Here is a 13,156-nt window from a genome sequence, read left to right as displayed (position 1 = left end):
TTGAGTAGTATAGTCATTTTCACAATGTTGATTCTTCCAATCCAAGAACATGGTATATCTCTCCATCTGTTGGTATCATCTTTAATTTCTTTCATCAGTGACTTATAGTTTTCTGCATACAGGCCTTTTGTCTCCTTAGGTAGGTTTGTTCCTAGGTATTTTATTCTTTTTGTTGCAATGCTATATGGGAGTGTTTCCTTAATTTCTCTTTCAGAGTTTTCATCATTAGTGTATAGGAATGCAAGAGATTTCTGTGCATTAATTTTGTAACCCGCTACTTTATCAAATTCATTGATTAGCTCTAGTAGTTTTCTGGTAGCATCTTTAGGATTCTCTATGTATAGTCATGTCATCTGCAAACACTGACACTTTTACTTCTTCTTTTCCAATTTGGATTCCTTTTATTTCTTTTTCTTCTCTGATTGGTATCGCTAAAACATATAAAACTATGTTAAATAATAGTGGTAAGAGTGGGCAACCTTGTCTTGTTCCTGATCTTTTCCAGTGGAAATGGTTTCAGTGTTTCACCATTGAGAATGATGTTTGCTGTGGGTTTGTCATATATAGCCTTTATTATGTTGAGGTTAAGTTCCCTCTATGTCTGCTTTCTGGAGGGTTTTATCATAAATGGGTGTTGAATTTTGTCAAAAGTTTTTTCTGCGTCTATTGACATTATCATATGGTTTTTATCATTCAATTTGTTAATATGCTGTATCACATTGATTGATTTGAATATACTGAAGAAGCCTTGCAGTCCTGGGGTAAACTCCACTTGATCATGGTGTATGATCCTTTTCATGTGCTGTTGGATTCTGTTTCCTAGTGTTTTGTTGAGGATTTTTGCATCTATGTTCATCAGTGATATTGGCCTGTAGTTTTCTTTTTTTGTGACATCTTTGTCTGGTTTTGGTATCAGGGTGATGGCGGCCTCGTAGAATGAGTTTGGGAGTGTTCCTCCCTCTGCTATATTTTGGAAGAGTTTGAGAAGGATAGGTGTTAGTTCTTTTGTAAATGGTTGATAGAATTTGCCTGTGAATCCATCTGGTCCTAGGCTTTTGTTTGTTGGAAGACTTTTATTCACACTTTCAAGTTCAGTGCTTGTGATTGGTCTGTTTATATTTTCTATTTCCTCCTGGTTCAGGCTCGGAAGGTTGTGCTCTTCTAAGAATTTTTCCATTTCTTCTAGCTTGTCCATTTTATTGGCATATAGTTGCTTGTAGTAATCTCTCATGATCCTTTGTATTTCTGCAGTGTCAGTTGTTACTTCTCCTTTTTCATTCCTAATTCTGTTGATTTGAGTCTTTTTCCTTTTTTGCTTGATGAGTCTGGCTAATGGTTTATCAATTTTGTTTATCTTCTCAAAGAGCCAGCTTTTAGTTTTATTGATCTTTGCTATTGTTTCCTTCATTTCTTTTTCATTTATTTCTGATCTGATATTTATGATTTTTCCTTCTGCTAACTTTTGGGTTTTTTTGTTCTTCTTCTCTGACTGCTTTAGGTGTAAAGTTAGGTTGTTTATTTGAGTTTTTCTTGTTTCTTGAGGTAGGATTTTATTGCTATAAACTTCCCTCTTAGAACTGCTTTTGCTGCATGTCATAGGTTTTGGGTCATTGTGGTTTCACTGTCATTTGTTTCTAAATATTTTTTGACTTCCTCTTTGATTTCATCAGTGATCTCATGGTTATGTAGTAGTGTATTGTTTGGCCTCCATGTGTTTGTAATTTTTACAGTTTTTTTTTTCCTGTAATTGATATCTAGTCTCATAATGTGTTGTGAAAGGATACTTGATACAATTTCAATTTTCTTAACTTTACCAAGGCTTGATTTGTTAACCAAGATATGATCTATCCTGGAGAATGTTCCATGAGCAGTTGAGAAGAAAGTGTATTCTATTGTTTTTGATGGAATGTCCTATAAATATCAATTAAGTCCATCTTGTTTAATGTGTCATTTAAAGCCTGTGTTTCCTTATTCATTTTCATTTTGGATGATCTGTCCGTTGGTGAAAGTGGGGTGTTAAAGTCCCCTATTATTATTGTATTACTGTCAATTTCCCCTTTTATGGCTGTTAGCATTTGCTTTATGTATTGAGGTGCTCCTATGTTGGTTGCATAAATATTTACAATTGTTATATCTTCTTCTTGTATTGATCCCTTGATCATTATGTAGTGTCCTTCTTTGTCTCTTGTAATAGTCTTTATTTTAAAGTCTATTTTGTCTGATATGAGTATTGCTACTCCAGCTTTCTTCTGATTTCCATTTGCATGGAATACCTTTTTTCATCCCCACTTTCAGTCTGTATGTGTCCCTAGGTCTGAAATGGGTCTCTTATAGACAGCATATATATAGGTCTTGTTTTTGTATCCATTCAGCCAGTCTATGTCTTTTGGTTGGAACATTTAATCCATTTATATTTAAGGTAATTGTCCATATGTATGTTCCTATTACCACTTCCTTAACTGTTTTGGGTTTGTTATTGTAGGTCTTTTCCTTCTCTTGTGTTTCCCACTCAGAGAAGTTCCTTTAGCATTTGTTGTAAAGCTGGTTTGGTGGTGCTGAGCTCTCTTAGCTTTTGCTTGTCTGTAAAGGTTTCAATTTCTCCATTGAATCTGAATGAGATCCTTGCTGGGTAGAGTAATCTTGGTTGCAGGTTTTTCTACATCATCACTTTAAATATGTCCCGCCAGTCCCCTCCAGCTTGCAGAGTTTCTGCTAAAAGATCAGCTATTAACTTTATGGGGATTCCCTTGTGTGTTATTTGTTGCTTTTCCCTTGCTGTTGTTAATATTTTTTCTTTGTATTTAATTTTTGATAGTTTGATTAATATGTGTCTTGGGTGTTACTCCTTGGCTTTATCCTGTATGGGACTCTCTGCACTTCCTGGACCTGACTGACACTTTCCTTTCCCATAGTAGGGAAGTTTTCAACTATAATCTCTTCAAGTATTTTCTCAATCCCTTTCTTTTTCTCTTCTTCTTCTGGGACCCCTACAATTCAAATGTTGGTGCATTTAATGTTGTCCCAGAAGTCTCTGAGACTGTCCTTTCTTTTCACTCTTTTTTCTTTATTCTGCTCAATGGTAGTTATTTCCACTATTTTATCTTCCAGGTCACTTATCCATTCTTCTGCCTCAGTTATTCTGCTATTGATTCTTTCTAGGGAATTTTTAATTTCATTTATTGTGTTGTTCATCATTGTTTGTTTGCTCTTTAGTTCTTCTAGGTCCTTGTTAAACATTTCTTATATCTTCTCCATTCTATTTCTAAGATTTGGGATCATCTTTACTATCATTACTCTGAATTCTTTTTCAGGTAGACTGCCTATTTCTTCTTCATTTTTTTGGTCTTATGCATTTTTACTTTGCTTCTTCATCTGCTGCATATTTCTCTGTCTTCTCATTTTGCTTAACTTACGGTGTTTGGGATCTCCTTTTCACAAGCTGCAGGTTCATAGTTCCCATTGCTTTTGGTGTCTGCCCCCATGGCTAAGGTTGGTTCAGTGGGTGTGTAGGCTTCCTGGTAGAGGGGACTGTTGCCTGTGTTCTAGTGGATGAGGATGGATCTTGTCTTTCTGGTGGGCAGGACCACGTCCGGCAGTGTGTTTTGGGGTGTCTGTGAACTTACTATGATTTTAGGTAGCCTCTCTGCCAGTGGGTGGGGTTGTGTTCCTGTCTTGCTAGTTGTTTGCCATGGGTTGTCCAGCACTGTAGCTTGCTGGTCACTGAGTGGAGGTGGGTCTTAGCGTTGAGACGGAGCTCTCTGGGAGAGCTCTCGGCGACTGATATTAGTGGGGCCGGGAAGTCTCTGGTGGTCTAATGTCCTGAACTCGGCTCTCCCACCTCAGAGGCTCAGGCCTGACACCCAGCCAGTGCACCAAGACCCTGTCATCCACATGGCTGGATGATGGGCAAGTCAGAAAGGAATCAGGTTTCCGGCCCTTGGATTGTGGCCGACTCAGGATTGGGGCTCCACAGGTCTGCCTCTGGATTGTGAGCTTCTTGAGCATTGGATGAAAGAGGAGGTTTGGGAGGTATGAACAGTGACTAAATCAATTATATCATATTATTATAAGGATTGGTAAATACAGCAAATTTTTATTGAGTATATACTGTGTACAGAGTACTATGGTAAGCTGATTTTACATTTCATTTGTAAGCATGATCATTGCTAATATTAATGAAATTGTAGTAATAACTTTGTGGGGTTGTTATGATTAAGTTACAAATGCCAAATATTTACTACATGCTTAGTACAGAATGAATATTCACTAAACATTAGAAGAGGGATTCCTGAGAAGGCAGTCCACTTTCCCAGTTGGGACCTTAAAAACAGATAAACAAAACTGAAGGATGGCAGATCAGGCCAAAGTATCACCTTTGTTACATATAAAGGCAATGCTGGAACATTTTATTTAGTGTGAGAGCTAAATGGATCTGCTAACTGAAACCCCAAATGAGGTGGACTAATCCTTTCAGGCACATATGGTGCTGAACCAGGATGGGCCCTCCCAATAAAGGAGAGGTATGAGGAGAGCTGTCCAGGTGAGATTTATAGTCTGAAAGAACAGCAAAGTACCCACGTTCTCTAGCTTTCCCCATTAACAGTTAGATATTATCTTCCCCCCTCCCCCACCAATCACATGTGAAATAAAACAGAATATATGGAAAATGTGATAAGAAAATAAAAAGTAATTTATTCAATACATTTTTGTTTTGTTTCTATTTGTTATTCTTACCTACATAAAGGATAGTTTATTATGAAAATCTTTTGTGATGATATTATGTCCCTTTATAAAAGTTAGAGTGCAAATGCTTTCATTTTCTTAAGACCATTAGAAACAAGTTGACAAAAAACAATAATGCATGTGTTTTTTGCTCTTTCTTATATTCAAATCCTGGCTCTTAACAGTGTAAATGGTAAACTATTGGAGAACTGTCTTTAGTTGAGCAAAATTTTAGTGTTCAAAATGCATTATAAATAAAATATTTATTGAGATGTTATCCACAATAATTTATGCAGATAAATTAATGTTGTCTGTACATTATGAATAGAGTCAGCTGAAAACTATATTTGGCATAAATTTGTGTTATGTATTTTTCTGGTGCCACTGTGCTCTTCTCCAAAACATGTTGCCTAATGGCATTGTCACCGTAACTCATTGGCTGTTAATTCAATTATGTTTTCTCCGTAACCATAAATTGCATATGAATGCTTATTAGGTACATAGAGTTCTGATTTCCCTGAAAAGTCATTTCTGCCACCTATTTTTATTGCTGGATCTATTTACACAAACTTGAGCTATAAGAGCACAAATGTGTTATCCTCTACAAATACTGAATTATTTTCAAAAGGTTTTGTTCATAGTCACGGTATGAAAACCTGCACATTATAAGTCTCCTGGCAACAAAATTAGGACTTAACGTCATTTCAGTATTTCTATTATTTTATCCACCTAAGTGTTACTTTCTCAAAAAAGCCTTTTCTGACGCTTCAGGCTAGGTCAGCAACCTGTTTTACATGCTTTTACACACCCTGTACTTCCATGGTGCAACACAGTTACAATCAGTTATTGGTGTAATCATTTCCTTGACATTTGCCTTCCTTACCAAAGTGTAAGCCTTTGAGGCAAGGACTTCGTCTCGAACATGTTTTGTATGTGCACCATCCAGCACAATGCCTGACTCATACCTGATGTTCAACATAGGTTTCTAGAAGGAACATCCAAGAGAAAGCATTATTTGTACTTAAGAAGTTTCGAGATCAGTCTGAGACTCAGTGCTCAGTATATCTTCAACCCAGAAAAAGAAAACAATTTAATAAGTGTGACCTTTAAACCTCTTTTATAATGATTTAAAGTGGTCTAGCTGAAAGAATGCATAAATTCAAATCACCACACTTATTAACGTATGCCTGTGATTCTTTAGAATACACCATTCCGATAAATATTTTCTCTTACCACAGCTTCTTAAGAGCCCAGAGGACACAGCAGAGGTGTCAGAAACTAATCGTGTTCGCAGGGTATTATTAGATAGAAAAAAAAAAAAGGCCTCCTGTCTCTTGGGTTAATATTATTTTAGAAATACTTAATCCCCAGGCTGCTAAACTAATTGTGGGGGAAAGGCTTATTATTAGTGAAGAGAACAAAACATATGTTCCATGACTGGAAGAGATGATGGGCTATATAGGTCATGGATTCTATTTGACTAAATTACCGCTGAACCATATCGTGGATGAGAGGTTGGGGCCAGTGTGGAAGTCAGCGTGTTATCTTTCTTTTCCATCTGTACACTGAGTATGCATATCCTGGCTATTTAAAGCCTCAAGCTCCCGTATGAAGAGACATTGTTAGATCTTATTACCTTAGGCATCTTTGCTTTTATGATATATTTAGTATTTTACCCTCTGCTCCCAAGTGAAATGATTTATGCATAGAAAGCCAAACCAATTTATTTGAAATCTGAAAGCCTATCATCAGAAACATTTCCAGAGACTTCTTTCCCCAGGGCGGCGGGTAGCAGCATGTCAGCCAGCCACCATGGTTCCCAACAAAAGCCCTGTGCAGCCGGTGGTAGTGGAAGGAGGCTGGACTAAGCAGACTCAAGAGGAAATTAAACTCATGGACCTTATAAGACATACAGAGGTATGATCTTTAGGACTCCAGACATTAAAGACTCAGGCTCTTTTATAAGCTTTTAAAAGTACAGTATTGAATTTTTAAATTATGCTATTAATATATTCTCGGCATCTGGTCAGTAATGACCACATAAGCATATGCCAAGCATTGAGTTGGCATTTGGAGAGTAACTATCTAAGCCACAGCCAGCTCATATGAAAGTCTGTTTTGTTTGAATGGAGACCAGAAATTATGACCTTAGCAAAGAAGAGAAAAAGGCCCAGTGGATATGTACAAAGGTAATTATAATAAATGTAGTCAAGTTGAGCCTTATGGCTTCATTGCTCATCACTCCTAAGGGTATGTCTCAATATGTAAAAAGAGGAAGGAGTAAAATACTAATTTCAATGGAGACATTCAGAAGTGAGGAATTCAAAAAGCAGTTTCAATCCAATTGATTAATCAGACAGGATTGCCAGACATAAAAAAGGCGAGAAGAGAAAGGTCAGCTGTTGAGAGAGGATTGGGGATAGAGAGACCTGGGAAAACTTTTTGCTTTGTGAAGTTTTTCATCAAAATGATGTGTTCTTATTTAATAGGGTTTCTCAAATCATGAAATGTGTTCAATCTAAATCTTAAGCGTGTGCCCAAGTCAAGGTTACTAGAAAAAAGAAATTGACATTGCTAGAAATATGACTTCTTGCCAAGCTAAGAAGGATAAATCACTGACCAGGGAATGAATGCAAAGCATTGAACTAGAACATGCTTGAAGTAGGATGAAAAGCTGCCTGGCAGGGATCTGGCAGAATATAAAGGTGGCTGCTATATTTTAAAAGACAGAGAGTAAAGATTTAAACAATAGTCATGTACATTCCCTTAAGCCTGTCTTGGTTAAAGGAAATGATGCTGTGATTCTAATCAAAAACTCATTTGTTAGATGCAGGGAAATCACTCAGTAGGAGAAACGCCATGCAAAAATCCAAAAACATATCTCTATTTATTTCTCCAAATTATAAATGAAAGTTAAGTGCTTTGCCAAAATAAGTGCCTTATTATTACTACTCTAATGATTATTATGGCTTACAGTGGTGCATTGAAGCAAGGGGAATTTACAGAAGAGTCAGTGATAGGAGAGGGTAATGTAATTCCTAAATCTTTTTTCCGTATGATGTACAACTATAAGGTATTTCTTTCAGCATATTCTACACACACATGCACACACACACACACACAGACACGCATACACACTAAACAGACAATTCTCTAACCATGGCATTCTCTGGGCTTTTCTTAACAGGCACAGCTTTCTGAAGTCCAAGAACTGCAATCCAAGAGGAATTCTCCAACTGCACCTAAATGTATATCATTCAAGAGGAGCAGCTTGTATAAGCAACCCGATGCAAAACGAGCATGGATTTACCTAAATGGAGGCAGACCTGAAGATGGCACTTATGCCCGGGGCAAAACTATTTCAGAGGTAAACCTAGTGTGAAAGGAGAGTGTTTTATAGACCTGTTTTCAAATTCCAGCTCTGACATTTATAGATTGTTAGGTCAGGCAAATTATTTTACCTCTCTAAATCTCATTTTCTCATCTCTAAAATGGCAGTAATACTTTCCTCACAGGGTGGAGTCCAATGCTGTCTGACATAATGTGTGCATCAGAATATGACACTTGGCCAGCAGAGAACAATGACAATTAAACTCATTGCACCCAAGTTTAGAGTAAATCTAAACTTTAAGATAATTTAAAATAGTTTTCCTGTTCCATTTTAAACCTAGTTCACAAAAGAGTGATTATTCACTGGATATGTTCCCCGTGGGGAAAACAACAGTATTCACTAGAGGAAATCTATCATATTCTTGTCACACAGATTCTTGGAACTATAGCAAACTTTCCACTTTCCAGAATTAAAACATTGACTAAAGAAAAGATGAGTAGCAGTTCATTTATTGTTTGCAATATCAATGATACAATTCTGAAAGTTGACATTTTGTCTTAGTCTTTAAATGAAAACTTTAGGTACCTAATAAATGGATTTTGGTAGAATTTTTAAAAGTCTTATTTGTTGCAGTGATATCTTATAATAGTTGTTTGGCTTTATTATTTGTGAAATGTTTTTATAATTTTTTCTGGGACAAGAGGAAGTCATATAAAGGTGAGATGTTGGTGGGAGATGGAGGGAAAGGCAAGACCAACAGGCAGGCCTGGAGGAGTTCATGGAGGCTGATGGGTGCACCTAGAGTGGCAGGGGCACCTCAGAGGAGTTGTGCCCCTGAAGGTTGGTGATTTCAAAGTGTGATGGAGACCACTTCTCTTTGACAAGGACTTTGGATAAGAACTGTGAAAGCAATTGCATCTCAGAAGTTGACAGCCGATTTGCTGTATTTGAGAAAGGAGAGAAAAATGCAGACAATAAATTCAAAACTAGGCATACAAGTAAAGGAACTTCATACACATGGGGAAGAAAAAAGAAAGTGATTTTTTAAAATGAGTGAAACTTTTTCAGGAGAGAACACCCTAGAACAGTTTCTCTAACAAACCTGAAATGTTTCTTCCTTGCTGGTTTCTTTGAAAATCACAGAGTTTGTATTGCAGATGTTAAGTCTTAAGCTGTACATAACCATTGCAACTAGAACTGATACATTAGTGAGGGAATATGAAATGATTAATAAATAAAAAGTAGAGCAGGGACGAGGATTAAAGGTAGCCTGTCAGGTTCAGGATAGCAAAAACTTACCATAACTTTTCCAAAAATTACATATACCTGGTGAAAGAATGACTTTTTGATTTATGTGACTCTCATTTAGCATATAAAAGCCATGCCATACATATTATTCCATGATCATATAATTTTTTATGAACTTTGTACATAAAGGGCACTGTGCTAGATGCTGTAAAGTATTATCCTAATTTATGTGTGTGAAAAGGGTTTGAAAACTTTATAGTGCAGTATAATTGACAGGTTAACCTATAGCAATAGGAGGAATAAAATGACACATGATCTATGTTCTCATTAAATGCATACTTCCAACTGGCAAAACATTTGAAAATATATCAAGCTTTACTTAGGTTTATAGAGAAATGGACACTCTCATATCGATGGAAGTGAAACTTTTTGGAGGACCATGTGGCTATACAAATCATAAGAAAATGCACTTCTAGAACCTTATCCCAAGGATATTTTCATGAATTTATGCAAAGTTTGTTTGGTAAGAATAATTATCATGGGGCTATTTATAACATATATAGATTAGAAATAAACACTTATCAATAGGGAGTTGGTTAAATGAATTATAGTGTATAGGATGGAATATTACCATAATTAAAATCAACTTTAGAAAGAATGACAATAAAGATGTTCAAGATATACTAAATGAAAGAAGCATACTATAAAGCATGTAGAGTTAGATTCTATATACATACATGCACAAACCTAAAAGGAAAAGACTGGAAGGACTTTATTTTTGGAAGTGTTTATTGGATGGTCTTATTACTGGTGGCCTAATAAAAGTTGTATTTCTTAATTATGTGTTTTTCTTTGTGTTCCATATTTGGTTATGATGAACACAGATTGTAAGAAAAATTTGCTAAGGGAGCTGACCTTCCTCTTAGAGAAGTACTAACAGCATGTGATGAAGGTCAGGTCAGTAGTACATACGGGAAGTTCAGTAGTTCAGAGGAGGGAACACTGGGCCCACCTGGGGTGAAGGAGAAAGGCTCCCCAGAGGACTCAACCAGGAGCTCTGATGGAACTTGAGAAATGGGTAAGATTCAACATTTAGGCAGAAAAAAGCATTAACAAGCATGAGGGGCATCACACACAGAGGTATGGGTGTTAGAATTCATAAACATACAAGTAGATGGTACCTGGACTGAGAATTAGGGAGAGATACAGACAACTGGAGAGACTGTTCAAAAGCATACAGGGTAGGCTTCCCTGGTGGCGCAGTGGTTGAGAGTCCGCCTGCTGATGCAGGGGACATGGGTTCGTGCCCCGGTCCGGGAAGGTCCCACATGCCGTGGAGCGGCTGGGCCTGTGAGCCATGGCCACTGGGCCTGCGCATCCAGAGCCTGTGCTCTGCAACGGGAGAGGCCACAGCAGTGAGAGGGCCATGTACCGCAAAAAAAAAAAAAAAAAATATAGGGTGGACACCACATACTCTCTGTATAGTCTACTTGGGCTGCTATAACAAAATACCACAGACTGGGTGGCTCAGACAACAGAAATTTATTGCTCACACTTCTGGAGGCTGGAAAGTCCAAGATCAAGATGCCAGCAGGGTTGGCTTCTGATGTGGACTCTTTTTCTGGGTGGCAGATGGCTGACTTCTCACCACTGTGTCCTCTCAGAGCCTTTCCTCTGAGCACATGTGGAGAGAGAGCTCTAGTGTCTTTTCAGCCTATGAGTTTGGGGAAGGACACAGTTCAGTCCATTACACTACCCCAGACTAAAGTTCATGAATCACTAGTTTGTCTCTGAATAAGGTCATGGCATAGTAAAACCAATGTTTTGGGGAGACTAATGTGGCCTCAGTGTGTAGAAAGCTACTTAGGCAATGTCTAGAAAGTTTTCTGCATATTATTTCTTCTTTTGCTTTATTTAAAAAATGTTCTTTCTAATCTCTTTCTTTCCCTTTTCTGTTTTGATTTTGATTTTAGGGATCTGAATGAGATTCTTTGTCATCAGTTAGAAATGTATCCTTTCAGGCTCTCAGGCTGTAAAGAAAAGTTCAGGAGAATGGACTGTGTGTGTGAAACAAATAAACAACAGGAAGAGTAGGGTTCAGATTTTACTAGGGGAATCTGGCTAACAACACCAATTCCAGAGAAGCTCAGAGTTTCAATGGTTGGTACTTTTACCAGAAGAATGAGGAGCAGAACGCATTTCAAGGTGCTTCGCTCTACTTTCTGTAATGAAACCCCCAGAAGGTATTTGAATCCCATCTAATGCAGGCTTTCCCTCAACTTCGTTCACTGCTGTGGCTATTCTGGGTGATTGAACCACATTCTTCCTACCCAGTCTTTGAACATGGCTGGAGCAAACTCTCATTTCCAACTGGTGTAGGCTCATCTGTCATCAGTGCACCAAGGTGACACCCTCTCTAGGGTTAGTGGCTCTTTCTTCAGGGCCATCATCTTTCTCTGATTTATGACTATCGGGGCCCCTCCTTCTATGGTCCTAAAGCATCTGTCTCCTCTCATCCCAGCAACCTCTCTCTGATTCTACAGAATCTCAAAAGCAATGTGTTCTCTCACAGCCAAGCACAGTTCTGAATGCGTGAATGGAAGCTGAAAGAATGAGAAACAGATTTTTTTGATTTGGAGAGGCAAGTACCTCATGTCCTCAGGGAATATGAAATAGTTCTGTGATGCCCACGTGAGCCACTCTGAGAGGACCTGGCCTATGAAAGCTCACAAAAGAGATTGTGGGTGAAGAATTATGTATAGAACATTGTTCTTTTATTATGAGTTTTTGTTATTGCAAAAATTACAAACATTTAATTTATATTACCCACTCTAAAGAAGGTACTTGAGTAAATTTGGATATATTTGAAAAACTGAGAATTAAGAATGTCATTAAAGGTCATAAGCTAACTAGATATTTTAGAACCTAATTGTACAGAAAATGCCTTTTGTTTTCAAATTTACTTTTAAAAGATTTTTGTAAACTCATTAACTGAGTCTCATGTAAATAGATCTTTGTGAACACCGAGTGAAATAGCTACAGATTTAAGTCATATTTTGTATTTGGTATATGCCGTTATTAAATTATATTTATTTTTCTGATTGTAAACAGAAACACAATCTCTATAGACGAGTGACATTTTAGTGGTAAAGTAGGGGAAAGTATAAGAATTATCCTTATGTAGGATCTTTTCAAGCTACAGGAATTTCTCCCAGAGACATATCCACACAATTCTAGGACAGCTCCCCACTGCTCCCAGTCCAGATAGAAACTCAGTTATCATACTCTCTGGCTGCCTTGGAGCAGAAAAATATATAACTGCTATGGGCTGAATTGTGTGTCTCCACCTCCCACCCCCCCGAATTCTTATGTTAAAGCCCTAACCCCCAATGTGATTGTATTTGGGGATAGAGCTTTTAGGAGGCAATTAAGGTTAAATGACCTTAAGGGTGGGGCCCTAACCTGATAACTTTTGTGGGTTAATAAGAAGGGAAAAAGAGCGATCTCTCTCTCTTCTCCCATCATATGAGGAAGGCAGCTAACTCTCTGTAAGCCTGGAGGAGCTCTCACCAGAAACCAAATCAAACCACAGCTTGATCTTGACTTGCCAGCCTCCAGAGCGGTGAGAAATAAATTTCCTTTGTTTAAGCCACTCAGTCAATGATATTTGTTTTGGCAGCCCAAGCAGGCTAAGATAGTGACTATTGTTATGGAAAATTTAGAAAAACTGCAAAACCATATGAAACATACGAATCTATTGTAATCACTATGAATTTTTTGATTATTTGAATAACATTTGTTCTGTTTTCTAATTATAAAACAACATACAGCCAGTGCATTAATATTAGAAAAAGG

General features: G+C 37.5%; 1 protein-coding gene across 1 annotated transcript in view; it reads left to right on the top strand.

Moving 5' to 3' along the window:
• DCDC1 (doublecortin domain containing 1) overlaps positions 1-13,156 on the top strand; it is a 435,371-nt gene that overhangs the window by 396,021 nt on the left and 26,194 nt on the right. The window contains exons 33-34 of the mRNA XM_065882422.1: positions 6,503-6,639; positions 7,910-8,089. Of these exons, the coding sequence (XP_065738494.1) occupies positions 6,503-6,639; positions 7,910-8,089 (317 nt within the window). The remainder of the gene's footprint in view (positions 1-6,502; positions 6,640-7,909; positions 8,090-13,156) is intronic.

The sequence above is a fragment of the Phocoena phocoena genome, chromosome 8 (assembly GCF_963924675.1).
Source record: "Phocoena phocoena chromosome 8, mPhoPho1.1, whole genome shotgun sequence".
Taxonomy (NCBI): domain Eukaryota; kingdom Metazoa; phylum Chordata; class Mammalia; order Artiodactyla; family Phocoenidae; genus Phocoena; species Phocoena phocoena.
The sequence above is the reverse complement of the archived record's forward strand: the minus strand, read 5'-3'. Positions and strand labels throughout refer to the sequence as shown.